The sequence below is a fragment of the Carettochelys insculpta genome, chromosome 8, assembly GCF_033958435.1.
Source record: "Carettochelys insculpta isolate YL-2023 chromosome 8, ASM3395843v1, whole genome shotgun sequence".
NCBI classification, from domain to species: domain Eukaryota; kingdom Metazoa; phylum Chordata; order Testudines; family Carettochelyidae; genus Carettochelys; species Carettochelys insculpta.
Genome location: NC_134144.1, coordinates 56,922,085 through 56,949,303, shown reverse-complemented (window position 1 = coordinate 56,949,303; position 27,219 = coordinate 56,922,085). Strand labels below are relative to the sequence as shown.

General features: G+C 40.5%; 1 protein-coding gene across 1 annotated transcript in view; it reads left to right on the top strand.

Annotated features, from left to right (window-relative positions):
• The window catches only part of THSD7B (thrombospondin type 1 domain containing 7B), a 440,276-nt gene that overhangs the window by 317,737 nt on the left and 95,320 nt on the right, over positions 1-27,219 (top strand). The window contains exon 14 of the mRNA XM_075001414.1: positions 6,653-6,831. Coding sequence (XP_074857515.1) covers positions 6,653-6,831 — 179 coding nt within the window. The remainder of the gene's footprint in view (positions 1-6,652; positions 6,832-27,219) is intronic.

Below are 27,219 nucleotides of genomic sequence, written 5' to 3'. Positions count from 1 at the left end.
TGCATACATTTTTGTTTGTTTTTAAATATTCAATCTTGTTTTTCTTTAGTTATGCATTTCTAGGAATACCTCTCTATTATCCAGAATACTTGAATATCCAGCAACCTACTGGTCGTGGGGCTGCTGGATATGAAAGAGTTTCATGTAAATTGTTTTGAATGGCAGCTACCAATGGTAGTTGATACAATAATAGTAGTGAGTTATCCCAGGGAATCCATTTTTGGCCTCTCTTATATTTTTTATATAATATACTATAATGAGGCTCATGCACAATTCAAAGACCTCAAAATCTGCCCCTAGCACAAAAAGGGAATGTGTAGCAAGTACCAGCTGATGAAAAATGGCATCTAATTCACACGGCTTTAGAATAATAAATGCAAAAGCTGCTTAAGACAAGCAAATGTAAAACTATGGATCAAAATGTAACAAAGTAAAATAGGTTGTTTTAAGTAGAACATTCATGCAAGTTTAGGAAAGTGTTACAACAGAAGCCACTACAGAAAAATCACTGCAGATGTCACTCTGATTGCCTGCCTGCTGCCTCCCTGCAGGGTAAGGAAAAGAAAAAGAGGGAGAATTCAGTTAAAGAAGTACTACTACTATTATTTCCAGCATTTTTTTATGAGCGTCCTTTCAGCGATGGTGATATTTGCACAGGAAGGACATTTCTCTCAGGTTCATACAAAATAGGGCCAGTGTTAACCAATGGGCTTTCTTAAGAACATAAGAACATAAGAATGGCCATACTGTGTCAGACCAAAGGTCCATCAAGCCCAGCATCCCATCTGCCGACGGTGGCCAATGCCAGGTGCCCCAGAGAAGGAGAACAGAAGACAAGTGATTTATCTCCTGCCATCCATCTCCTGCCCTTGTTATGAAGGCTAGGGCACCATACTTTATCCCTGGCTAATAGCCATTTATGGACCTGACCTGCAAAAATTTATCAAGCTCTTTTTTAAACCCTAATAGAGTCCTGGCCTTCACAGCCTCCTCGGGCAAGGAGTTCCACAGGTTGACTGTGCGCTGTGTGAAGAAAAATTTCCTTTTATTAGTTTTGAACCTACTACCCATCAATTTCATTTGGTGTCCCCTAGTTCTTGTATTATGGGAAAAGGTAAATAATTTTTCTATATTCACCTTCTCCACACCATTCATGATTTTATATACCTCTATCATATCGCCCCTCAATCGCCTTTTTTCCAAACTGAAAAGTCCCAGTCTCTCTAGCCTCTCCCCATATGGGACCCTTTCCAAGCCCCTAATCATCTTAGTCACCCTTTTCTGAACCTTTTCTAATGCCAATATATCTTTTTTGAGGTGAGGAGACCACATCTGCACGCAGTACTCGAGATGTGGGCGTACCATAGTTTTATATAGGGGAAGTATGATATCTTTTGTCTTATTATCGATCCCTTTTTTAATAATTCCTAACATCCTATTTGCCTTACTAACTGCCGCTGCACACTGCGTGGATGTCTTCAGAGAACTATCCACTATAACTCCAAGATCCCTTTCCTGATCTGTCGTAGCTAAATTTGACCCCATCATGTAGTACGTGTAATTTGGGTTATTTTTTCCAACATGCATTACCTTACACTTACCCACATTAAATTTCATTTGCCATTTTGCTGCCCAATCACTCAGTTTGCTGAGATCTTTTTGTAGTTAAGAACTTACTTTGGTCTTAACTCTTGTGAAGCAGCTCACATAGAGCTGTACTGGGATCAAGGTTAAGATTCAACACAATCCGTTGTTCTGAGTCAGCAAGAGGCTTGGAACACTGCAGAATCAGCAGGTTTAACCTTTGGGGAGGGGCACCCTACATGGCTCAGCAGTGGCATAATCAGAGTATTCAGAAGCTTGTTTGATGGTATCATAGGGCTATGCTTATCCAAGGCTCCAAAAGCATATGTGGCCACACCCAGTTTTAAACTAGGAATTTTATTCTCTTAGCAGAATTTGACAAGTTTGCCGAAAATAGTTTGAACTCTATTCTTGGCTCCAGGCTTCATGGCCACACCTTCCAGAAGACTCTAGCAATCAGTACTGCTTGCTTCCTGGAGCAGCAGCAACAGGGCTACTTCCCTGAGCCTCTGGCCTGTTGTGTCAGGGACTCACCATGGGGCTTAACTCCATGCCAGTGGGACTTTCTCTCCCCAGGGCTCAGCCTTAGTCCTTCCTCCCTCCAGCTGCCCATGTGTAGCCCAGCCTTCTCTAATTAGTAGGATGAGACTCACCTGCTCTCATTGAAGAAAACTGGGCTTAATCTAGCCACAAGGTCCAACTACCTTGTCATACAGGACTTTTGGGGAAAGGCTGCCTCTAGTCCTCAACTGCTGTGATTGTCACCCTGGTGCTGAATGAGGACATCCTTCTTGTTAAACACTCAGACAAATTTAAATCTAGAGAGAGATCCTCCGAATACAATATTTTCTATATGCCTTGGGTTTACACTACTGGGTCTGAGTGGAATATTTCCACTAGGAAAAAAGTTTTTATTTGAAAAAAGGAAAGGTATGAAACTTTTCTTGGAACTGTTTTCCATTTTCTGATCAGGAAAGAGAGGGTGGTTTAGTGGTTAGAGTTCTAGCTTGGGATATTTGAGACCCAAGTTTAGTTCTCTGCTCCACAACAGCTTTGTCATGTGACTTCAAACAACTCAGTTTGCTTGTGCCTTAGTTTCCCATCCGTAAAATGGGAATAATAGTAGTGCTTTACCTCACCAGGGTGTTGTTAAGATGAGTGCATTTAAGATAGTACTAATGAGGGCTGTATAATTATTAGAGAGAAAACTGCTCTTTATGATTTTGATAACATGATTGCTTTATGCTATGCAGAAAGCAGAAACATGTTTTCTAATTCTGAAAGGTTCCCTTCCTAAAAGTTAGGGGAAAATGTGCTGATACCTCACAGGCAGGAAACATGGTCAGTGTAAGACATGAAAGGAGCCTATCCATGGTGCCATGTCTTTTTGTCTCAAGAGGATTTACAAGCTCACGTGGAGGTGTGACTGTCAACCAGATAGATCATCTGAGCCTATCTAAAGAGACTGGCATCTCCTGCAGGGGATATCAGAGTCAGGAGCAAATTAGATGTTGGCTCAGAGCATTATCATTTACTTACAGTGTTACAACTCAGATTTTAATAGATCCTAAAGATGGGCAAAAGGAGAGTTACAGCACTAGTGCGGTTCCAGGACAAAGAAAAGCAGCTCAGATTCCAGACTGCCATTTGGCATCCATTCAAATGTTTTAGAGGATCAGACTGATGAAAATCTGGAAGAAGACTCTGTTCATTTTAACAGAAGAAGTAATGGGCCACCAAAGAGGGGAAAAGGAAGATGGGAGGATTACCTCTGGACCATAGGCAACAATCTTGAAAGGAAATATCGTAAGGAATGCAAAAGAACAATGGAAGTCAAAGGTAAAACTTTCAGAGGCAAATGTAAGGTACAGAGAAGAAGGCAAAGAAATACAGAAGAGGTGCAGGCAAGATAGACATCTCTGGGTTCTAAGAGAGGGCTGCTTTGACCGAAGCAGCAGTGCAAATTGAAGACTTCAAGCAGCTCTACAGAATTGTGCAAAACCTCTCAGGAAGAAGCAGATCATCAGAAGTAATGCCACATGAAGGTCTAAACTGCCTCTAGGTAGCTGGAATCAGACTGGTTCTCTACCACTCTTGATCCTGGGACTCCGTGGGTCTGGCGCTCTCCAAAAAGATGCTAGATCCTCAAATATTTCAAAGCCCTTCTTTGTATGGGTATGAGGAGCCCATGCTGTGTGGCTCCTCTCCCAACTCCAAACTGAACAATCCAAAAAGGAAATCAAAATTATTCCTTTTGTGTCTGATGAAGCCTGACCCACCCCTCTGAGAGACAGAGCAGTCTCTCATTCCTCATGGACCCAATGAAGGTTCTATATAAATCACTCCCTCCTAAAGCTCCTTAATGGCTCTTGTAAGAGTTTCTGAGAACCTAAGCATGCTGAAATTATATCTGGATGTTCTGGAGCCATGGTTGCTGTAGTCCTGGGTGGGAGAATGCCTGCAGGCTCAGTTCTGTGTTTCAGGAGCTACCAAACTCCAAAGAAAGAACATATGGCCTTCTGCTGTCATTCTGGTCTTCACAGCTGTGATTCCAGTTAACCTGAGATGGGGCAATATCCCACAAGAGGTCTATTTAGGGCGAAAAGAAAACATCACTGACCCCAACAACCTGGTCCATTCACCTCAGTGTCATGAAGTTCTGGCCTCTCATTAACATAGAAAATTCCTCTTTAACCAGCATTTTCCTTCACATGTCCGTTGCTGTAACCACAGATGATATGGACATCAAAAATGTCACATGGGTGAAAAAACATGAGACATATTTTGGGGAAGTTGTCCTGCTTACACCTCTGGAATTAATAGCAAAATTGTATCAAATGGCTTCAGCAGCTGCTGTAGGCTTCAACAATCCATAAAAGTAATTAATTACCTAATAAATCATTCATCCACTGTTCTTGCACACATCCTTTTTCTAGTTCTCAAAATGCATTCAAATAGCTCTCATAACAGCTGTCAGCCTGGTTCCTTCAGAAACAAGAACTAAAGGACTGGTTAATTAGGTAAAAGGTGTTGTTCATGGCCTTTAATGTGTGAGCATCCACAACTTGTTTTCTGTCTCGAAGCAGAAAGTTTGCTTTGCGGCTTCAATATAAAATGTTTAAAACTGACACAATTGAAGTTTACACTGTTGTGTTCTCATCTGTGCTGAATCAGTGCGGAGTTTGTGCAGTTCCATGTTACTGGCTGTTCTTTGGTACTGGTAGTGGTTAAAAGGCACCTCCTGAGGATGACCCATGTATTTATTCCCATCTTCTTCAGACTTACAGAATGTCTGATATTGGTTCTGGCTTGTACCTTTCGGCTCACACTGTAGATAGTGTTTCAAATGGTGTCTTGCTAGCTCCATCAGATTCAGATTTGACAGACAAGAGAATTGTTTTCTGGCACATTATAATAGTGTGTTGGGAAAACTTTTTCTAGGACTAGCCTGTATGTGGCTATTCTATATTTAGGCAAGACATAGAGAATGCAAATAACTAACGTTCTTGCATCTCTCTGCAACTATAGGTCATAGCTATCAGTCCCTTTCCTCCCCGGAGCACAGATGGTTGTCTCTGAATGAGCTGTTTCCATAAGTATTTGGCTGTCTTGGTTAGTTATTGGCCAGGCATGCCTGCCAACAGGACAACACAATCTCATGTTTAAACCAAAACAACACCCACAGACATGAAAACAGGCCAATATAGGTAGAGGAAGAAAACAATTTGTAGCAAAATAAACAAGAACACAAGGGGGGAGGTAGTTCCATCCCAGTGACCAAAGACAGAGAACACCATGTAATTTAGGTGAGCTTGCTGTTGCTAGAGTTAACTCATCTTTTTTGCGCAGTTTCTTATAGGGTACACAACTGCCACCTTGTGGTTACTTCCAGTAGTTATTATTTTCAGTGTAATTCTCATGTTCTCTTTAGTATTATTCAAATTTATCGTTTCTTCCATGAAACTGATTTTTTTAATTAAATCCTAGAAGCTCTTAGCACTAGCCAGTACTAGCACAATTAAGTAGTAAGAAAAGCATCGTCAGCATACACTGATTCTTCTCTTGTTACCAGCTACTGTGTGATAACAGCTATTGTTACTGATAGGGCCCTGCCAAATTCACAGCCATGCAAAATGCATCATGGACCATGCAATCCGGTGTTCTCCCATGAAATCTTGTCTTTTGTATGCTATAGCCCTATCCTTTATCAGTCTTGCAGGAGAGACCAGCATTTCTCAAACTGGAGGTTCTGACCCAAAAGGGAGTTGCAGGGGTTTGCAAGGTTATTTTAGCAGTGTCACAGGTTTACTCCTCTTAGTTCTCCACTGCCTTTAGAGCTGGGGTGGAGGGGCGGGGCTGAAGAACAGTGGTTGTAATGTTGGCCGGGTGCACAGCTCTTAAGGCAGTGCAGATGTAAGGGTGTCAATACCATGTCCATGTTGCCCCTAATTCTGCACTGCTGCTTTCAGAGTTGAGTGGCCAGAGAGTGGCAGCTGCTGACTAACAGCCCAGCTCTGCAGGCAGCAGGACAAAAGTAAGAGTGCCAATACCATATCATGCCATCCCTACTTCTGTGCTGTCTTCAGAGTCCAGTTCCTGACAAGCAGCCCAAACTCTCCAGCTAACCTCCTCTGAAGGCAGTGCTACTGCCAGCAGCTGCTCAGAAGTAGCCCCCATACAATAAGCTTGCAACTCCCACACAGCTCCTTTTTGGGCCATCACCCCTACAATTACAACACTTTGAAATTTTAGACTTAAATATCTGAAATCATGACATTTACCATTTTTAAAATAGTAGCACCATGAAATCGACCAAACTGGACTGTGAATTTGATAGGGCTCTAGTTATTGTTCACTGGAGTTACATGTCATTCTCCCTTCAATATTTGTAGCACTTCTATAATTTCTACTTACTTTCTTCAGTACTATAGAACATTTCTAGTTAATCCTATAGAGCATTTCTAGTTACAAGATTCTCAAGCTTATAGTACTCTAAGAAGTTTGTGAAGAAAAGTTACAGTTTATAGCATATGTCTTTGACTAAGTTGTCTTTCCTGGTTTTTTAAAGGATATATTGAAGAACCTTGTGCAATTCCTTGTCCATTTGACTGCAAACTGAGTGATTGGTCTAGCTGGGCTGCTTGCAGTTCTTCTTGTGGAGCAGGAATGAAAATTCGATCCAAGTGGCTTAAAGAAAAGCCTTACAATGGAGGTCGCCCTTGCCCAACACTGGATCTGAAGAATCAGGTGAGGTGTATCAAGTAGCCAATAAAATATTATAAAAATAAGTTTGCTTTGATTAATGTGCTGTAAGGAGACATTAAATAAGTACTGTTCTCAAACAAGCATCTTATGAACAGAGCTTATATGGTTTCTATAAAGTAGTAATTGAGATAGCATCTCAGACTTCATTTTTACTTGCTTCTAAGAAAAAAATCCAATGAATGATCAATTTTTTCCATGCTTTTAAGTAATTATCTTAATGTAAATGTTTTTGATCATGTCTGACTTGACAAATATATGGTTGCCTGTAATTATTTTTAAGTATTTCAAAAGATAATATTTCTGCTAATAAATCTTATGATTGTGCAAACTATTACTATTTATTTTTAAAGGCATTGTAAAGATATACTGAGACATTTACAAGATAATTTTCAGGAATGTCCACTAATGCATGTGAATATAATGCTAAATTATTTCAGATGGAAAAATGAAGAGGAAAATTTCTTCAGATAATATAATAATTTAATACAATAAAAGAGATAGTTATATATTTCATGTCAGCTTTAAAAGGCAAATACATTTCTTATTTATTTGTTTCCAAAAAATGCAAAACATAATCATTTAATATCACAATAATTCTCTCTTAGTTTTCATGTCAGGGTATTTGTAAATGATCATCTTCATTCTACTTCACCCTGGGGGCCACCATCTAATTAGGAAGGCAAGGTTAAGACAAATCTCTTTTAAGAAGTACCTTTGCTATCTTTTAGTTCAGTAGAATTGTGTAGAGTTAAACACAGTACCTGACTAATTCCCTGCAATTTCACACTCTTCAACCCATGATATCCATCTCAAATTCAGATACTATGATTTTGACTCTGTACCCCTCTGAACATTAGGGAGCAGAGGATCTTGGCACATCTCTACTCTAGAACAGAGGTTAGAGCTGTGACTAGCAGAGGTGCATGGTTGCTCTATTCAGAGTGCATGTACTTTAGACTGTAAACCTGTCTGGTTCAGGGAGAGCAACAAACCGCACCCGTTACTCCTGTCCATACCCATGCCCTAGAATTCCTAGGATGGAAAATCTGTAGGTCTTGAGCTGCATGCAGCTCTTTGAGCCTTTAAATAGGGCTCCTCAGAGCTGGTCACCAGGAGTGCCACGCACGTGCTCCACACACATCCCCCACCACTTGCGCATGGTGGCAGTGGCTCAAGTAAGTTGCCAACATGGAATTAGAATGGGGGGAGGATGGAGCTGGTAGTGCCTGGTTTTGGGGAGGAGGAGGGGATGGGCATTCATTTAGAGCTGCCAGGGAGCTGCAAGTGCCTGGCTCTGGGAGAGGGAGGGCATCGAGCCATGTATTATATATTTATAATACATACATACATTATAGATATACATATTTATTTTTATATATCTATACACAGATATAGATATAAATAATTGGTGTCTCTTTGCACTCTATCAAACTCTATTTTGGCTCTTTGTCTCTGACTGGTTGGCCACCCCTGCCCTAGGCCCTCAGTCTGGGGTATCTCAATTTGCATGTTATTGAGAATTCTGCCCTGACTGCCACTGTTGTTTGCTATTTCTATCATGGCAGCACTTTGCTCTCCTAGGATCCCAGTTGTGGACCAGGACCTCAGTGTGCTGGCCACTGTACACAGTACCAAAAGACTGTCCCTGTCTCAAACAGCTGACAATCTAAGCACAATCTGACTACACAGAGTGCTTCGACAAATACTGCTTACTCAGTTATTGTAAGACTAATATTTACTTTTTAAATATTAGAGTTTAAATTAATTTTATTCATAAAGCAGGTTCATAGAATTTTATTGTCTTCATTTTTCCCTCTGAAAGTCATCCCTGTAACCTCCCCAGGGCCAAATTTACATTCAAAAGCTCCCATTGAAGGGAATGGAGGAGATACACAGATCTTCATTTCATTCTGAAAATATGAATGCCGGTTGAATGCTATGAAAATAAATACAGAGTTGATTAAAGCTTTAATGTATGGAAATGCTCTTTCTGTTAATCTGCATATGTTTAATGTCCAAGAATGGTCTTATAGGAAAAATGCCACCACTGAAATATTACCTTAAAAAGTTCAGCATTTTATAAACAGCTATCTAAATCCTGTTATATGTGAAAATAAGACTAATAATGTCTCATCTTTTTTGATTGCTTTCACAAACTTGTACCCCACATCAAATTGACAAAGCGTTATTTAAAATTTTTCCTTTTCTCATATCTCAGTAGGTTCAGTTTGTCAAAATGAATTGTCAAAGGAACAAAACCACACACATCGTATGAAACTTTGCAGTAATATTATTTGTTCAGGTCTTTATCTAATACCCTGCAGGTCCCACTGCTAGCAGATCCAGTCATTTGAATTGCAACTGTGATTGCAGTAGCTGCATTCTGCATGACAGTTTGGAAAACCTCAATTCAGAAAGTGGCTTAATATTGTTCACAATTTGTCCTCTTCTCCTTCTACATACAGACAACCTTTTAAATATTTCTATTACTTTTTACTATACTAAAACACCAATGTGGCAATCTAACAGAAGCTGTAGCGTTCCTGGAACTATAAGCGAGGGCTGGTAAGGTGCATTATATCCGTACCTCAGTGCTTTTCCTTATAGAACAGGTAGATCACCAAAGAAGCAAAATGTTATCCTACAGTGACTCATACAGTGACAGTAAGTTTTTTTTTTTCATAATGAAACGATACAAACTATAGTCACCCACAGACACAGTAGATGATGTCTATTAAAATAAATGTAACTTTATAAAGTTTTCCCTGTCCGTCACCTATTAGCTAATTTCAAACCCCTTTTAGAGGGTATTAAGGAAACGAAATGATCCAAAGTTATGAATTTTTGACTTTTGAGGATTCAGTGATGTTTAAATATTGTCCAGAACCATGACTCTTAGTATTATATGGAGAGTATTTTTTTTTTTTTTGCTGCTTTATCTAGGCACATGAGACATGAGCCCATTGGATTTACTGGAAAGACTCCCCATGACCTCTCTGTGCATTGGAATAGGCCTACAAATGGGAGATCCTGATGACTGTAGAATTACATAAAATTCTCTTTCACTTGGATAATAGACACACCCTTACGATGGCAGGATGTTTCCGTCTGTGACAAGCATGACTAGTCACAAAATAGGGTTTGTATTTTCCAACTGATATTTAGGGGAGACCATTTGGATCTCATACGTTCACAGATTTTAAGGACAGATGAGACCATGGTGATTATTTAATTTGATGTTTTAATGCCAGCTGTAAATCTTCACTCAGTGATTCCTGCATCTAGTCAAATAGCTTACTGGGAGCTAGAGCACATCTTTTAGAAATATAAAAAGGATGAAATTTGGTCCTATTGAAATCATTGGGAGTTTGGCCATTAATGTCAGTGAAGCTAGGATTTATCCCCTTATTTTGATTTAGTGACTGTAAATTCTTACCCCTAAGAAAGTGGTGAGAGCCAACTCATCCCTAAGAAAGTTGCTCCTGTAGTCTAATCTGGATTTGTCAAACTTCAGTTTTCAGTCATCGGATCTTGGTGTGCCTTTGTCTGCTAAATTATAGAGGCTACTACACTCAGGCTGTGTCTACACTACCACCCTCCTTTGAAGGAGGGATGGTAATTAGCGTGTTGGGAGTTTACTAATGAAGTGTTGCACTGCATACGTAGCACTACATTAAGCAAATTCTCCTCCCCCCCCACGGCAACTTTAAAGTTTTAAACTTTGAAGTACCGGCTCGCGTCTAGCCTCAGCTCACCCGCTGGTACTTCGAAGTCCCTTTCCTCCTCAAAATTTTGTTTAAAACTTGAAGTTTAAAACTTCAAAGTTGCCATGGGGGGGAATTTGCTTAATGAAGTGCTATGTATGCAGCACAACACTTCATTAGTAAACTCCCAATACTCTAATTACCATCCTTCCTTCGAAGGAGAGTGGTAGAGTAGACAAAACCTCAGAAGTTTTTTCCCCAGGTGGAAACTTACATGTGATCAAGACAACTCTTAACCCTTTCCTTCAATTAAGTCAACTGATTAAACATTTTCAATCATTAAATCATTCTTGCAACCCTTTTTTGAACTCTGTCCAAGTTGCCAATTTAACTTTTAGTGCATAAACCAGAACTATGGGCAATATTGATGCAATTAACTACTGTTCAATATTCTGTTTATCCATTCAAGGATCACTTTAACCGTCCTAGCCACAGCATCATGCCAGACATTCATGTGTAGTTTGTTATCTACCAAGTCCTCTTGCTTTTCAAAATACAGTCCTAGATCTGAGCAATTAACTGAGATTCATTTTGTGGAGGTTTTTTCTTTTCAAAACTGAGTTTAATTCAGATATTCTGAAATATAAAAATTCTCTACAGAATGGAGAGAGAGCTCGGCTGCCAAACAGTTTCAAGCCTGGAAGTTTGGGCTTTCTAGCAGTGCACCTCTAATAGGGTACAAGAAGAGTGGGGAAGTTATTCTCCTTAACCACTGATGATAGGAGAAGAAGCAATGGGCTTAAATTTCAGGCAGGGAGGTTTAGGTTGGACATTAGGAAATTTCCTAACTCTCCGGGTGGTTATACAGTGGAAACAATTGCCTAGGGAAGCTGTGGATTCTCCATGGTTGGAGATTTTTAAGAAAGGTTAGACAAACAAAGAGGTTCCTTTCTGTTCTATGATTCTATGGGTTGCTAAGGAGTTGGGTAGGCAAGCTGGCAGGAAACTTGCTTTATTTTCTTCATAATTTCACTGAAATAAACATTTTTCCATAGAACTTTTCCATTTTGATGAATCAGAAATTTTTTTACCGAAAACAGAGAAAGGCAGTGGGGGGAGAAGGGGGCAAAAGAAAAAGGGCTGCGGGGGGAGCAAAAGAAAAAAAGAAAACAACAGCAGCACTTCATTAGGCTAATTCTCCCTGCAGCAGCTTTGACACTGCAAAGTTTGCAAAAGTTGAAAGTTTGCAGCTTTCATCACAGCACTTCACTAGTATTCTCCAATCAGGCTGATTTTCACACACTCTTCGAAGAAGTGGGCCGGTGTAGACATAGCTTTGGTGTAGTTATTTATAGACTTTGATCAATCTGCCTTAACTTTTTTTTCAAAAATCTAAATAGATTGACTCTCTTATTGTAAGGAATGCTTTATACCATACCAGATATAAGGTTCTTATATATTTGTTGGGTGTCTTCCATTTTTTCGTCATCATTTTTTAAATATAAACATCAGAACTGATGTGATAGTCCAATGATAGTGTCACCAATACTTTACACTGAGGTAATAGCACTTTTTTATTCCTGTTTGATATTCCCCTGATTTTCTTTCAAAGTATTTTGACAAGGCATCTGGACTCAAGTTTCCCATTGGAGTTTTCTGGAGACCCATCTATTGCATCAAGTTTTCGTGAGAGAAAAGAATTTTAGACCCTGATTCTGTGACATGTTTTGTGCCCCTTCAAGTTATTCGGTACCAATGAACCTTGTTGAACCTGAGGAGACATTGCGACTTACAGGAAGAAATCAGCAGCTCATAGTATCAGCAGTTATTCTTTGCTATAGCTTCTAACCATCTGTCTTCTCCATAATTGTTTATAGTTGTATGCATGGAGCCCTTTCTCATAATTTTAATTATCTAACACATGATAAACAAAGTCAGAATTGCTAGAATTAATTCAGTTATGGTAAGTCTGCCCCTCATTCATTAAACCAACTGTGAATTGCAGATTTGTTAAAATTAATTATATCCTCCTAGATTTCTGCTGTGATTTTGTAATTTGCTAGTACATTTTAGATTAATAAAACCAAAATCCTCATGGGCTGTGTGTCTCAGGGACTGTAATATAATCACTTGATCTAAGTATCTTGTCACTTAAATTGCTTTACATATTTAGCTGTGAATCAGTAGATTGTGACATTTAAAAAAAAAAAGTACATCTGTTGTGTAAACCCATGCTGCCTCACTTTGGTTTCAGAAGCAAAATGCTAGAAACCATTGTTTCTAAACAGCTGAGTGGATTATAGGGTTAATTGCCAGATGTTATCTCTCATGCTGTGTATGTTAGAAGTTGCGTAATATTTGCATTTTCAGCTGTTGTCTCTTATTTAAATGCACATACATAGCATGTAGTTGCTAAACTGTTTAATATGTCATTCTACATGATGGAAAGTTAAATATGAGTTATAGGGGACATATTGCTTGAATATTTTATAAAATAAACTAAAATGTATCTTTTTCTAAAGACTTTTGAATTCTAAGAATCACTTTTGTTGATTGTTTTGTAATATATTGTGGGCAGGAACATTTTTTTTCTGTTGAGAACAAATGACATAGCAACTAATGAAATATTTTATTTCCCACATTCCTTAGTATTTCTTGTGTACATTTAACTGCATAGTCTTTACAAGGAGGGTTGGTCCTACTAGAGCCAAAGATAGTAGGAAGAAATTCTGGTAGTTGAAATTTAGATATATTTTTTCCATTTTTTCCTAAATGAACATATTATCTTCACTTATATTTGTGCTCATGTTAGAAAGGACAAAGGATATGTTGGAATATGAGAAGTACAATAATGAAACACAGTGCAACAGAAATGTTGCTTCTACAATTTATTCTGTACAAAAGTCTAAAAAGCCTATATTAAGAAAATATTACAGCTTTGAAGTAAAGGTCTCTGAAGTTTGAATATGCCAAAATTTAGACTGATTGAATTTTTTTATATCCTCTTGTCATTCTAGAAAATGAAAGAACTCTTCTTCTCAAGCTTCAAAAATATGTTGGTCTAACAACAAATATGAAATATTTCAGCCAAAAAGCTGACAAGTTTGGCATATTTTCAACTTCTGAAAGCAACCTCCAAGGGTATGTCTACACAGCCAAATTATTTTGAAATAACTATGTGAGCATCTACACAATGCAACCACTATTTAGAAATAATTTCCCTATTACACCTTAATTTTGCCTTATTTTGAAATTAGTAAACCTTCAGGCTGTGGCCACACTTGGCCAAAACTTCGAAACAGCCATACTAATGGCCAAATCAGAAGATACTAATGAGGAGCTGAAATGAATATTAAGTACCTCATTAGCACGCTGCCAGCCACAGCACTTCAAATATGCTGCGTTTTGCTCATGCACAGCTTGGCTACATGGGGGTCCTTTTTGAAAGGACCCTGCAGACTTTGAAATCCCCTTATTCCTATCAGATGATAGGAATAAGGGGATTTCAAAGTCTACGGGGTCCTTTTGAAAATGACCCCCATGTAGATGAGCCGCACATGAGCAAAAGGCGGCATTTTTGAAGTGCCACGGCCAGCAGCATGCTAATGAGGCAGTGAATATTCATTTCAGCGCCTCATTGGTATCCTCTGATTTGGCCATTAGCATGGCCATTTTGAAGTTTTGGCCAAGTGTGGCTACAGCCTCTTTGTACGAGAACTAGCACCTATTTTAAAATAAGTATTTCAAAATAGGGGCTGTGTAGACACAGAATAGAGCCTTTTTCGAAATAAACTCTATTACATTCAACAAATCTCTTTCAAAATAGGTTCTATTATGTGTAGATGGTCTATTTCAAGATAGCTGGGCAGTGTTTCAAAAATGCATTTTGTGCGTACATGTGCTATTTTGGAATAAGCTGTTCTGGAATACCTCTTCTGAAATAGCTTATTCAGGAGTAATGCTGCTGTGTAGACATAGCTGAAGAGATAAAGGAATGAGCTACCTTGAGTAATAGCCATCATGAGGTACTACTGTATGCAGTCTTGCTTTCGCTGCAGAAGTCCCTTTGATATATAACTGGTATTGTAAGGACCCTAACTATAATAAAGCAAGATATCAAGTCTTATCTCAGGTCAACATATGGAACAAGGTGCATGCTTATGTATAATTAGGCATTCACAGAGAGTAATGACATTCATGCACAATGAAGGATTTGTTTTCCAATCATCCTGTATCAAAATCTTTATATGCAGGCCCTGGTTCAAATCCTCTTTCATAAATCTATCTGTCCACTGGAGGATTGTGACTGGTGGATAGATTTCATTTTATGCTCTTAATTTTGACTGTCCCGTGCAATCATGGTCAATTTCAGGCTTACTCTTTACTTCAGATAAGTGCATGGTGAGGGTCTTTCACTACGTCAGCTACATCAAGAATATATGTGGTAAAGCACTCACTGTAAGAAAATCTGCCAGGCTTCTGCAATCAGTTCTGTTCTAGCCAGAATTCAGCAGGTGCTGACCTTCCCTGACTCCTTTCCAAAGGCACAGTTAGGCGGATTTTATATTTTTATTAGACTGAAGTGCTTTGAGCCAGTTTTGTATCTCTGTCATAAACTATTGTATCAATAGCAATAACCTTATGCAGTTATTATATGTTTCTTTTATCTACTTTATGTAGTCTAGATGGAATGCAATATACTGCTGACCAGTAAGTAAAAGAACCATTATTGAAACTGAGCTAGAATCTTGTTGAGATGGGGAAAAATAAAAACTGCAAGTTCTGGCTTTGTCTAACCTGTGAAAGAAACCTTGTGTTCCTGCCCCCCACCCCCTTTTTTCCCCTGCTGCCTCTGCTTTTGTATTTTCCTTGGTTTTCTTGATGTCAAACTCCATTTCAAACACCTAAATCCTACCCTTAACCCCAATTTCTCCTACAATAAAAACTGTTTTTGTCTCATTTCTAAAGTGAAAAATAGGAAAACTACATTACAGATAGTATTTTTTCAATTTTAGTCATTTTTGATAATACAGAAAAATAATGTGTGTTTTTTCTACAGATCTGTGAAAAAAAAATTTGGTAGCAACCTTTCTCCTTCCCTTCAACCCCTCCCCTTCCCAAGAAAAGCCTGTATTTTTTGCTGACTTTTTTGCTAAAACTAAAATGACTTTTTGAAGTGAATACAATATACTTTCTATCAGAACCATCCACTCTGTGAGTGGAGAATGAAAGGAAAGCCTGACCTTCATATATTGCCTGTAAGCCCCACTGCCTTGAGAAAAAATATAAAGGCAAACTGACATCAAGACTCTGGTACCCCGCCCCTCGTCAGATACACAAGTTTCCAAGAAGACTGCCGACTTATCTTCTTGGATACATAAGAACATAAGAACATAAGAATGGCCATACTGGGTCAGACCAAAGGTCCATCAAGCCCAGCATCCCATCTGCCGACGGTGGCCAATGCCAGGCGCCCCAGAGAAGGAGAACAGAAGACAAGTGATTTATCTCCTGCCATCCATCTCCTGCCCTTGTTATGAAGGCTAGGGCACCATACTTTATCCCTGGCTAATAGCCATTTATGGACCTGACCTGCAAAAATTTATCAAGCTCTTTTTTAAACCCTAATAGAGTCCTGGCCTTCACAGCCGCCTCGGGCAAGGAGTTCCACAGGTTGACTGTGCGCTGTGTGAAGAAAAATTTCCTTTTATTAGTTTTGAACCCACTACCCATCAATTTCATTTGGTGTCCCCTAGTTCTTGTATTATGGGAAAAGGTAAATAATTTTTCTATATTCACTTTCTCCACACCATTCATGATTTTATATACCTCTATCATATCGCCCCTCAATCGCCTCTTTTCCAAACTGAAAAGTCCCAGTCTCTCTAGCCTCTCCCCATATGGGACCCTTTCCAAGCCCCTAATCATCTTAGTCGCCCTTTTCTGAACCTTTTCTAATGCCAATATATCTTTTTTGAGGTGAGGAGACCACATCTGCACGCAGTACTCGAGATGTGGGCGTACCATAGTTTTATATAGGGGAAGTATGATATCTTTTGTCTTATTATCGATCCCTTTTTTAATAATTCCTAACATCCTATTTGCCTTACTAACTGCCGCTGCACACTGCGTGGATGTCTTCAGAGAACTATCCACTATAACTCCAAGATCCCTTTCCTGATCTGTCGTAGCTAAATTTGACCCCATCATGTAGTACGTGTAATTTGGGTTATTTTTTCCAACATGCATTACCTTACACTTACCCACATTAAATTTCATTTGCCATTTTGCTGCCCAATCACTCAGTTTGCTGAGATCTTTTTGTAGTTCTTCACAATCCCTTTTGGTTTTGACTGTCCTGAACAACTTGGTGTCATCTGCAAACTTTGCCACCTCACTGCTTACCTCATTTTCCAGATCATTGATGAACAAGTTGAACAGGATCGGTCCCAGGACTGAGCCCTGGGGAACACCACTAGTTACCCCCCTCCATTGTGAAAATTTACCATTTATTCCCACCCTTTGTTTTCTGTCTTTTAACCAATTCCCGATCCATGAAAGGACCTTTCCTCCTATCCCATGACCACCTAATTTACATAAAAGCCTTTGGTGTGGGACCGTGTCAAAGGCTTTCTGGAAATCTAGGTATATTATGTCCACTGGGTGCCCCTTGTCCGCATGTTTATTAACCCCTTCAAAGAATTCTAATAGATTAGACAGACACGACTTCCCTCTGCAGAAACCATGCTGACTTTTGCCCAACAATTCGTGCTCTTCTATGTGCCTTGCAATTTTACTCTTTACTAGTGTTTCTACTAATTTGCCTGGTACTGATGTTAAACTTATCGGTCTATAATTGCCAGGATCTCCTCTAGAGCCTTTTTTAAATATTGGTGTTATATTGGCCGTCTTCCAGTCATTTGGTACCAAAGTGGATTTAAAGGATAGGTTACAAACCACTGTTAATAACTCCGCAATTTCACATTTGAGTTCTTTCAGAACCCTTGGGTGAATGCCATCTGGTCCTGGGGACTTGTTACTATTCAGCTTATCAATTAATTCCAAAACCTCCTCTAATGTCACTTCAATCTGAGTGAGTTCCTCAGATTTGTCGCCTAAAAAGGCTGGCTCAGATTTAGGAACCTCTGTAACATCTTCAGCCGTGAAGACTGAAGCAAAGAAATCATTTAATCGCTCCGCAATGGCACTGTCTTCCTTGATCGCTCCTTTTATATCTTTATCATCCAAGGGCCCCACTGCTTTTTTAGCAGGCTTCCTGCTTCTAATGTATTTAAAAAACATTTTACTATTGTTTTTTGAATTTTTGGCTAGCTGTTCCTCAAACTCTTTTTTGGCTTTTCTTACTACATTATGACAGTTAATTTGGGAGTGTTTATGTTCCTTTCTATTTTCCTCACTAGGATTTGACTTCCACTTTTTAAAAGCTGCCCTTTTCTCTCTCACTGCCTTTTTAACATGGCTGTTTAGCCATGGTGGTTCTTTGTTAGGTCTCTTACTGTGTTTTTTTATTTGGGGTATACATTTAAGTTGGGCCTCTAGTATGGTGTCTTTAAACAGTTTCCATGCAGCTTCCAGGGATTTTAGTTTAATTACTCTACCTTTTAGTTTCTGTTTAACTAGCTTCCTCATTTTAGTGTAATTCCCCTTTTTGAAATTAAATGCCAGAGTGTTTGACCGCTGCGGTGTTCTTCCCAACACAGGAATATTAAAAGTTATTATATTGTGGTCACTATTTCCAAGCGGTCCAGTAACAGTTACCTCTTGGACCAGATCCTGCGTTCCAGTCAAGACTAGATCGAGAATCGACTCTCCCCTTGTGGGTTCCTGTACTAGCTGCTCCAAGAAGCAGTCATTTAAGGCATCAAGAAATTTAATCTCTGAATCCCGTCCTGAGGTGACATGCACCCAATCAATATGGGGATAATTGAAATCTCCTATTATTACTGTGTTTTTTATTTTGATAGCCTCTCTAATCTCCCTCATCATTTCAGCATCACTATCACTGTCCTGGTTAGGTGGTCGGTAATATATTCCTAATGCCATATTCATATTAGAGGAATGAATTGTTATCCATAATGATTCTATGGAACATTTTGATTCCTTTAGGATTTTTACTTCATTTGATTCTATATTATCCTTCACATATAGTACCACTCCGCCACCCGCACGACCTGTTCTGTCTTTCCGATATAATTTATATCCCGGTATGATAGTGTCCCACTGATTGTCCTCATTCCACCATGTTTCTGAGATGCCTATTATGTCAACTTCCTCCTTTGATATGAGGTACTCCAGTTCACCCATCTTATTAGACAGACTCCTAGCATTAGTGTAAAAGCATGTTAGAAAACTACCACTATTTATATGTCCGCCTTTCACAGACGTGGTGGATTTTTTTATGCACGATTGTTTCACATCTGATCTTGCCCATATATTATTTCCCACGTTCCCTATCTGACTAACTTCTAGGGAATCCCTGTCTATGGAGCCTCGTGTAAGAGAAGTCTCCGTCCGATCCAGGTGCTCCCCCGCACCAATCGGCTTTCCCCCACCTCTTAGTTTAAAAACTGCTCTATGTCCTTTTTAATGTTTAATGCCAGCAGTCTGGATCCACCTTGATTTAGGTGGAGCCCATCCTTCCTGTATAGGCTCCCCCTACCCCAAAAGTGTCCCCAGTTCCTAATAAATCTAAACCCCTCTTCCCTACACCATCGTCTCATCCACGCATTGAGACTCTGAAGTTCTGCCTGTCTATCTGGCCCTGCGCGTGGAACTGGAAGCATTTCAGAGAATGCCACCAAAGATGTTCTGGATTTCAGTCTCCTTCCTAGTAACCTAAATTTGGCCTCCAGAACATCTCTTCTACCCTTCCCTATGTCATTGGTACCAACATGTACCACGACGACCGGCTCCTCCCCAGCACTGCCCATAAGTCTGTCTAGATGCCTCGAGAGATCCGCAACCTTCGCACCAGGCAGGCAAGTCACCATACGGTTCTCCCGGTCATCACAAACCCAACTATCTATATTTCTAATGATGGAATCCCCCACTACTAAAACCTGCTTCTTCCTAACAGCTGGCGCTCCCTCCCCCGGAGAAGTATCCTCGGCACGAGAGGATACAACATCACCCTCTGGAAGGAGGGTCCCAACTACGGGATGGTTTCCCTCTGCTCCCCTTGACTGCTCTCCTTCCCTGAGCCTTTCATCCTCCGTAACAGCCTCAGGACTGTCAGATTGGAGGTGGGACAGCCCTACTATGTCCCGGAAAGTCTCATCCACAAACACCTCTGCCTTCCTTAGCTCCTCCAGTTCAGCCACCCTGGCCTCCAAAGCACGCACTCGGTCTCTGAGGGCCAGGAGCTCCTTGCATCGAGCGCACACATACGCCACCCGCCCACAGGGTAGGTAGTCATACATACTGCACTCGACACAATAAACAGGATAGCCCCCACTCTGCTGCTGGGCTTCTGCCTCCATTTCCTACTCTAGTTATATACGAGGGTTAATTAAATGTTTCAGATAGAGGTTGTTATAAAGGATTTAGTTTAAGGGCAACAGAAGTAAGTCACTGGCTCCCTCCAAGCTCCCCCTCTCAACTCCCCTCTCCAAACTCCCTCCTGTTAGCACGCACCCTGTTTGCCAGCACCCGGTCGCAAAGCTCCCTGGTCGCTTACTAGCAGGGTTTAAGTGCTCAGCCTCCCTGATAGCTCCTCCCTCTGCCTACAGCTCAGCCAATCAGCACACGGTGTTTCAATTCAAACCTAATCAGCTTCCAACTGCCTGCCTGCCTGCCTGCCTGCCTGAGCACACGGCCTTTCAAACAAACAAACACACACTCAGCTCAGCACTCCAAACAAACAAACTCCAAACTCCAAACAAACACACAAGCCCAAAACCTCCAAATATAAGCAGCCACTTACCCCAAGGTGCTTTAGTTTGCTCCTTCCTTCCTTCTCCTCCTCCTCCAGGAGAGCCTCTCCAAACTCCCTCCTGTTAGCACGCACCCTGTTTGCCAGCACCTCGGGAACTGAAGTTAAATAAGTTTGGGTAGTCTTTTTAAGGAAAGAAGTTTGTTTTTTGCCAAATCTCTAGTGAGCAGTATGTCATGTTACAAGAGCAGCATATAGCTGCGTCTACTCGTGCACGCTACTTTGAAGTAGCGGCACCAACTTCGAAATAGCGCCCGTCGCGTCTACACGCGTCAGGCGCTATTTCGAAGTTAACTTCGACGTTAGGCGGCGAGACGTCGAAGTCGCTAACCTCATGAGGAGATAGGAATAGCGCCCTACTTCGACGTTCAACGTCGAAGTAGGGACCGTGTAGACGATCCGCGTCCCGCAACGTCGAAATTGCTGGGTCCTCCATGGAGGCCATCAGCTGGGGGGTTGAGAGATGCTCTCTCTCCAGCCCCTGCGGGGCTCTATGGTCACCGTGGGCAGCAGCCCTTAGCCCAGAGCTTCTGGCTGCTTCTGCAGCAGCTGGGGATCTATGCTGCAGGCACAGGGTCTGCAACCAGTTGTCAGCTCTGTGTATCTTGTGTTGTTTAGTGCAACTGTGTCTGGGAGGGGCCCTTTAAGGGAGCGGCTTGCTGTTGAGTCCGCCTTGTGACCCTGTCTGCAGCTGTGCCTGGCATCCCTATTTCGATGTGTGCTACTTTGACGTGTAGACGTTCCCTCGCTGCGCCTATTTCGATGTTGGGCTGAGCAACGTCGAAGTTGAACATCGACGTTGCCGGCCCTGGAGGACGTGTAGACGTTATTCATCGAAATAGACTATTTCGATGTCGCAACATCGAAATAAGCTATTTCGATGTTGGCTGCACGTGTAGACGTAGCCTATGTGTCATAAATCAGTGTGACAATGATTAAGACTGGGGTTGAACTTATTCTTGCTTGTTTTTGTATTAGAATGTAAGGGGGCGCAAGAGGATTGATACCACAGTTATTCTTTGGCAGCAGATTTAGTTATTTTTTCTGTTAGTTCCTTTAAGAAGTTTTTTAGCACTTCTTTGCAAAGTCCTTCCGGAGTAATGTTCAGTTGTAGACCATCACAATTATACTAAGGTAAATATCATGGCACATAGTTGAAATCATGTTAGTCCAACTATGATTTGGACAAAAGCAAGGTTATGTACAGAAATGTCGATTTTTCCTCAGCTCCATCTATTGTACTCCAGATTGGTGTTACAGAACTCTGAGAATGATGGGTAATGTTTTTGGACCCATTATAGCAGATGTGGTAGCATTCTGTAGAAATGGAGTAAGCCAAAGAGAGAGAAAATGGAGGAAGACCATTCTTCAGGAAATTTAATATAAGATTGTGGGCTGCTTTGTCTTTTTCACTTTCTAATGTAGTTACATATGTAAAAGAACAAAAAAAATCTGAAGAGTGTCTTACTGACAACGTAACAATGCTTGTGTTGTAATGGCTACAAAACAGGGATGTGTCTGTTCCTTTGGAGCATATGCTAAGTCAATCAGAACCTAATAGAAATTCTTTGCAGTTCTGTTACACCTTCCACTTAAGGTGTAACAGATTCCAATTTTTTTCGTATATAAATGAAATAAGCTTCACAACCCCACTGAGAGGATGATAAATGTTATCCCCATTTTATGTCTGAATAAATTGAGGCATGGGATGTTTCCAAGGGCTCCAGATTTTGGGAACATTGCTTTATTCACAATATCACCTTTCCTTTCTACAGTCATTTTTTAAACATTGTGATATTACTTAATGTAAGTAACATTTTTTGCTTTGATATTTATCATGTCTTTGGTGGCTTCTGAACCACTAAGTTATCTTTGGGATGGGTATGAGTCATATGTTGATAGAGAAAGTTTCCCTGACTTCAAGACTTATTCTCACCAGACTTTTGTTTATGAGGATATATAAACAAGAGGAGCAAGTTAAGTCAGAGCACATCCTTGATACCCATAGTTGGGGTTTTGTGATGTGCTCCTATTCAGACTGGCAGATAAACCAGCTTGGATGAAATCCATTCTTTTCAGAAACAATGGAGCAGCTCTAGCCACTGGCCAGATACTCCTTATATGCTACTTTAGAAACCAGCAGGAGGACTACATGCTTAGTTTATTGCAGCAAGAAGTTATTGTGAAGGATCTCAGGACACGTGGAGGTTACATATATCACTCGATGACTGATCTGGTTGAGGGAGCCAAGAACTCTGATATGAGTGCTCTCTCTCTCTCTGTGGTAACAATATCTCCCATCCTTTCAGTCAGCAGACCTACTAGAGTGCTGCTGCATTCAGGGCATATGTGTCACCTCTGCCCCAGGAAACATTTGAGCATTGGTTAAGAAGTAAGAGTTTGATGCATTGTATTTGCTTCTATGGACAAAATTAGAGATCATTAAAATGCTTATTGATGTTCTATTCTGTTGGTTCTGTGAACCATGCACCAGTTCAAATGAGCCAGGACAGTATTATCATAGAGCTGAACGTTGTTCAGTTAAAAGTATTGAAGTATGCAAAATGCAGAGATATTTTTATGGGGAAGGAATGCAAGCTGTGAGGAGGAGGGAATCATTCTGGTTAACACCACCAATTTACAGTGATAAATAACTACCCATGACATATTTATATTTAAAGTGAATATTCCTCCTTAGTTCAAACAGGGTGTGTCTACACTAGGAACTAACTTCGAAGTTAACTTCTCAGTTAGGCACTACTTCAAAGTAGCCACCAGAGAGTCAACACACATTTTCCCCTGCTTCAAAGTTAACTTCAAAGTCGGGAGCCCAAATTTGAAGTCCTTATTCCATTCCTGGGAATGGAATAGTGCCCTACTTCGAAGTTTAACTTTGAAGCAGGATGTGTGGAGACTCTCAGCTTCAAAGTTGTATTCAAAGTAAGAAACTCCGAAGTTCTTTTTGTAGTGTAGACACAGGCAGAATATTAATTAATTATGCTGTCTATGTAAGATTTCATATAAGCGTTCATTACCACAAAAGTGGCTATGTTCTTTCCTACATTAGATTGTGTCCTTACTCACATGAGTAGTTCCATTTCTCTATAATACAGTAGTATATTGATTGGCCATATAGGCCACTGTATGACCCCCCTTACTCCTGTATCAGAAAGACCATTGTAGCTAGGGCAGCTTTTTTTTCTCATTTTTAAGAAAGTATCAAATATTAATAAACCCTGCCCCAAACATCTTTTTTTTATTATACATCTATAGCTGCAAAATAATGTAATCAATCTGATAAATATTTTATTGGGAAAATAAACTTCAGGGCTGGCTATCTGTACAGCAAGGTAACTTTGACTCCTATGAAATTTAAATTAAAATGGCTAATTCATGAACTTCTGACAAGCTAGGCATTTAACAGAAGTGACAACTGACCTTAAACTATACCTTTTCAAGCCTAATGACATTTATAATGTCAGAAAGATGAAACAGTCTGGACAAAATAATGGTCTCAACAAACTTTTCCACGCTACAGGATGCCTGAATAAATCCTCCCACTGTGACTTGAGATTTCACTGCGTAAGAGGTCTCAGTCTAATTATAAAGTGATTTTTCTCATAGTCCATAATACCCCATTGTGATTCTTTGTTCAGTCTCTTAAGCGTTTCTTTCAAGACTGCTGGACTCAAATACGGCACATGCCATCTCATAAGGAATTACTTCTATATAGAGGATATGTACAAGCAGCGTGATTTACCTTGTCAAGTTCAGTTATTATACAACTTACTCTTATATCCAGATGCAGATATTCCACAACAGAAGCCACATTTTATTGGGGCCCAGAGGCACTGTGGCTCCTCGCCTGACTGCAGAGTGTGGCATGATTGTAGGAGGCAGCCCGTGTTAAAAGTTTGTACTTGGTCTGAAAAATGATGCTTGGGCTCTGCTGATACCCAGGTACTCCAGAGAAAGAAAAAGCAAACAAGCACGTGACAGATCCTCAGCTGGTGAGCCCATGTCAATTTTTATATTTCCATTTACTGTAGTGGAGGTACACCAGCTGAGCATCTGCCCCATGATGAAAATAATTGATAGTGCAATGTCATGTACATGCGTGGGCATAAGCAAGAAAGAGACAAATGTGAGGAGGTGTAAGAGGAGGTAGATCCCAGCAGGCAATAAGGTAGTACCATGAAGAATTTCATTGCTAGAAGTCAGGAAATTATATAACCTTTGTTCTAAAAAGTCGAGGGCTTTGACTGTTTCCTGTGATGTTCATTGCTTCTAAACAATTGTACAGTGGGGACACTAAGCATGCAATGCACATGGTAATTCACAACATAGGTTCAAAGGCATCTGAGCTACCACACTTATATTCTGTTCCATGCACAGAGGAAGCACATGACACTATGGCCATATCTACCCTTGGCCAAAATTTTGAAAGGGCCATGCTAATGGCCAAATCGGAGAATACTAATGAGGTGCTGAAATGAATATTCAGCACCTCATTAGCATGCTGTCAGCCACAGCACTTCAAAAGTGCTGCATTTCGGTCATGTGCAGCTTGTCATAACTAAGGGGATTTCAATGTTTGCAGGGTCCTTTCGAAAAGGGCCCAGTGTAGACAATTCATGCACAATTGAAACGTGGCACTTTCAAAGTGCTGCAACCAGCAGCATGCTAATGAGGCACTAAATATTCATTTCAGCACCTCATTAGTATCCTCCGATTTGGCCATTAGCGTGGCCCTTCTGAAATTTTGGGCGAGTGTAGACACAGCCTGTGTGGTAACTAGAAAAAGACGGACATTTGGAAGGGCCCGTTTCATGTATAGTAGTATTTGCTTTTCCTTATTCCAGTTTTGCTAACTGTCCCCTTTTTGTCCAAGGAGAAACTAAGTGTTCATTCAGCCTTGTGTTCATGTGAACACCTCAGTTAAGGTCTCATCAGCTTTTCTCCATTCAGCACAAAATAAACCTAATTTTTGCAGTGATTATATTGTAGATATGCACATTGATACTCAGGCTGAGTGTTGTTAGACAGTGCAAGGGATTTAATCAATCTATTCAGCTGGGTTTAATGGAAGGCATGTACCTAAATTCCCTGTACTGCTCTGAAATCTCCAACTTAAGTTCAGACATGGGGAACTTTTCATTATCTCTACTGTTGGTAGTGAAACTGGATGAAATACTCTGGATACACAAACACACACCTTATACATGGATAAACCCATGTTTGGAGCTAAACTGTTTTAATATTTTCTGTATCAGTCCATGTGATCACACTTCCAGATAACTTTGATTGCAGTTTCTCCTAAATTGCCATACATTGGACAGACTTTCCAACAGGGGGGTGGGGGGAGAAGAGGGGGTGCAAAGGAAGCTGTTGACCCAAGGCCTGGACTTACAAGGGAGCCTGAAGTTCCAGCTGCCACCAGTGCCAAAGTAGCAGCAGTGGCGACTGAAACTCTGGGACCCTTTGAATTGTGGCTTGGAGGGAGCAGAGCAGATTCAGTGCGACAGTCCTGGTGGTGCTGAGGGATGAATGCCCTAGGCCCCACCCCATCTGCCATGGTCTCCCCCCACTTCCAGGGTGCAGAGCTGTCCCTCCATCTCACCTTACCCCAGGGCCTGTAGCAGCCCTCAGCTTGGAGGATCCTTCAAATTAAGGTGCTAAATATGAATCAACAGAGTAAAGACTTGGATTTAAGGAAGTAAAATTTCACCTGTAATCGAAATTGGTGGTGGTGGGGGGAGTGTGGGTTAACAATACAAGTTGAACCCCTTCTAATACTGAACTTTCTCATCCAGCAACTTCTGTAATCCATTATGGTTTTAGTTAGCTGGAAGGCCACACCCAGGATAAGTGGTCAACTTTCCCCATGGTCCCATAAAGCTTGTTTACAGACAGCAGTCCTGGCTCTCAGTGTTCTATGCTGTTATTGAGCTGTTATTTACACGTAAGAACTAATCTATAGCAGGGAAATAAATCAGTTTCAGATACACAATTCTAGCTACACCAATTGCGTATTTAGAAATGATATATCAGAAATTGACTCACCGGAGCATCCTAAATAAGGAGGGTTGATGGGAGCATTTCACGTGGAGAACAAAGGTCGGCTGCCACCCCCCAGCAAAACTGATTTTGTGCCTGTCTACCAGACGCGCAAAATCAAACTCCACAAGATTGACTCTGATTGGGTCGATCTTCCCAGAAATATAGATGTGCCCTACATGTCTCTAAGAGCTCAGGAAGAAGTGGAAGTGTTGGTAATGTACTAGAAAATATTGACCTCATGTCGTCCAACAGATTCTCTTGTTCAGCACTGGTTAGGTCCCGAGGATGCTGGATGGGAGAGATTCTACCTGTAGATGGAAATGGAAAACAGGTGGTAAATGGTGAACTATTCAAGCAGACCACAAAGAAATTCCAGAATGGACGGGGGGTTTTTCATCTTAAACACGTGACTTTTTTTTGCCTCTTCAGTTAGAACCAAGGAATTAGATTTGGTTGGTTGATCAGTTTTGTTTGGATAGTTTGCGATACATTTAATTTTTGTATTTCCAGATAGTACAGATAGTGGGAGTGAGAACGAGTAGCAGGAATTTCTTTAGTACACAGAACAGAGAAGTTCTGTCTGTGTCCTAACAGAGTGACTTATTTTTTTTCTGATAGTTACCTTGTTAACAATCAATTCATATGTAGGAAATT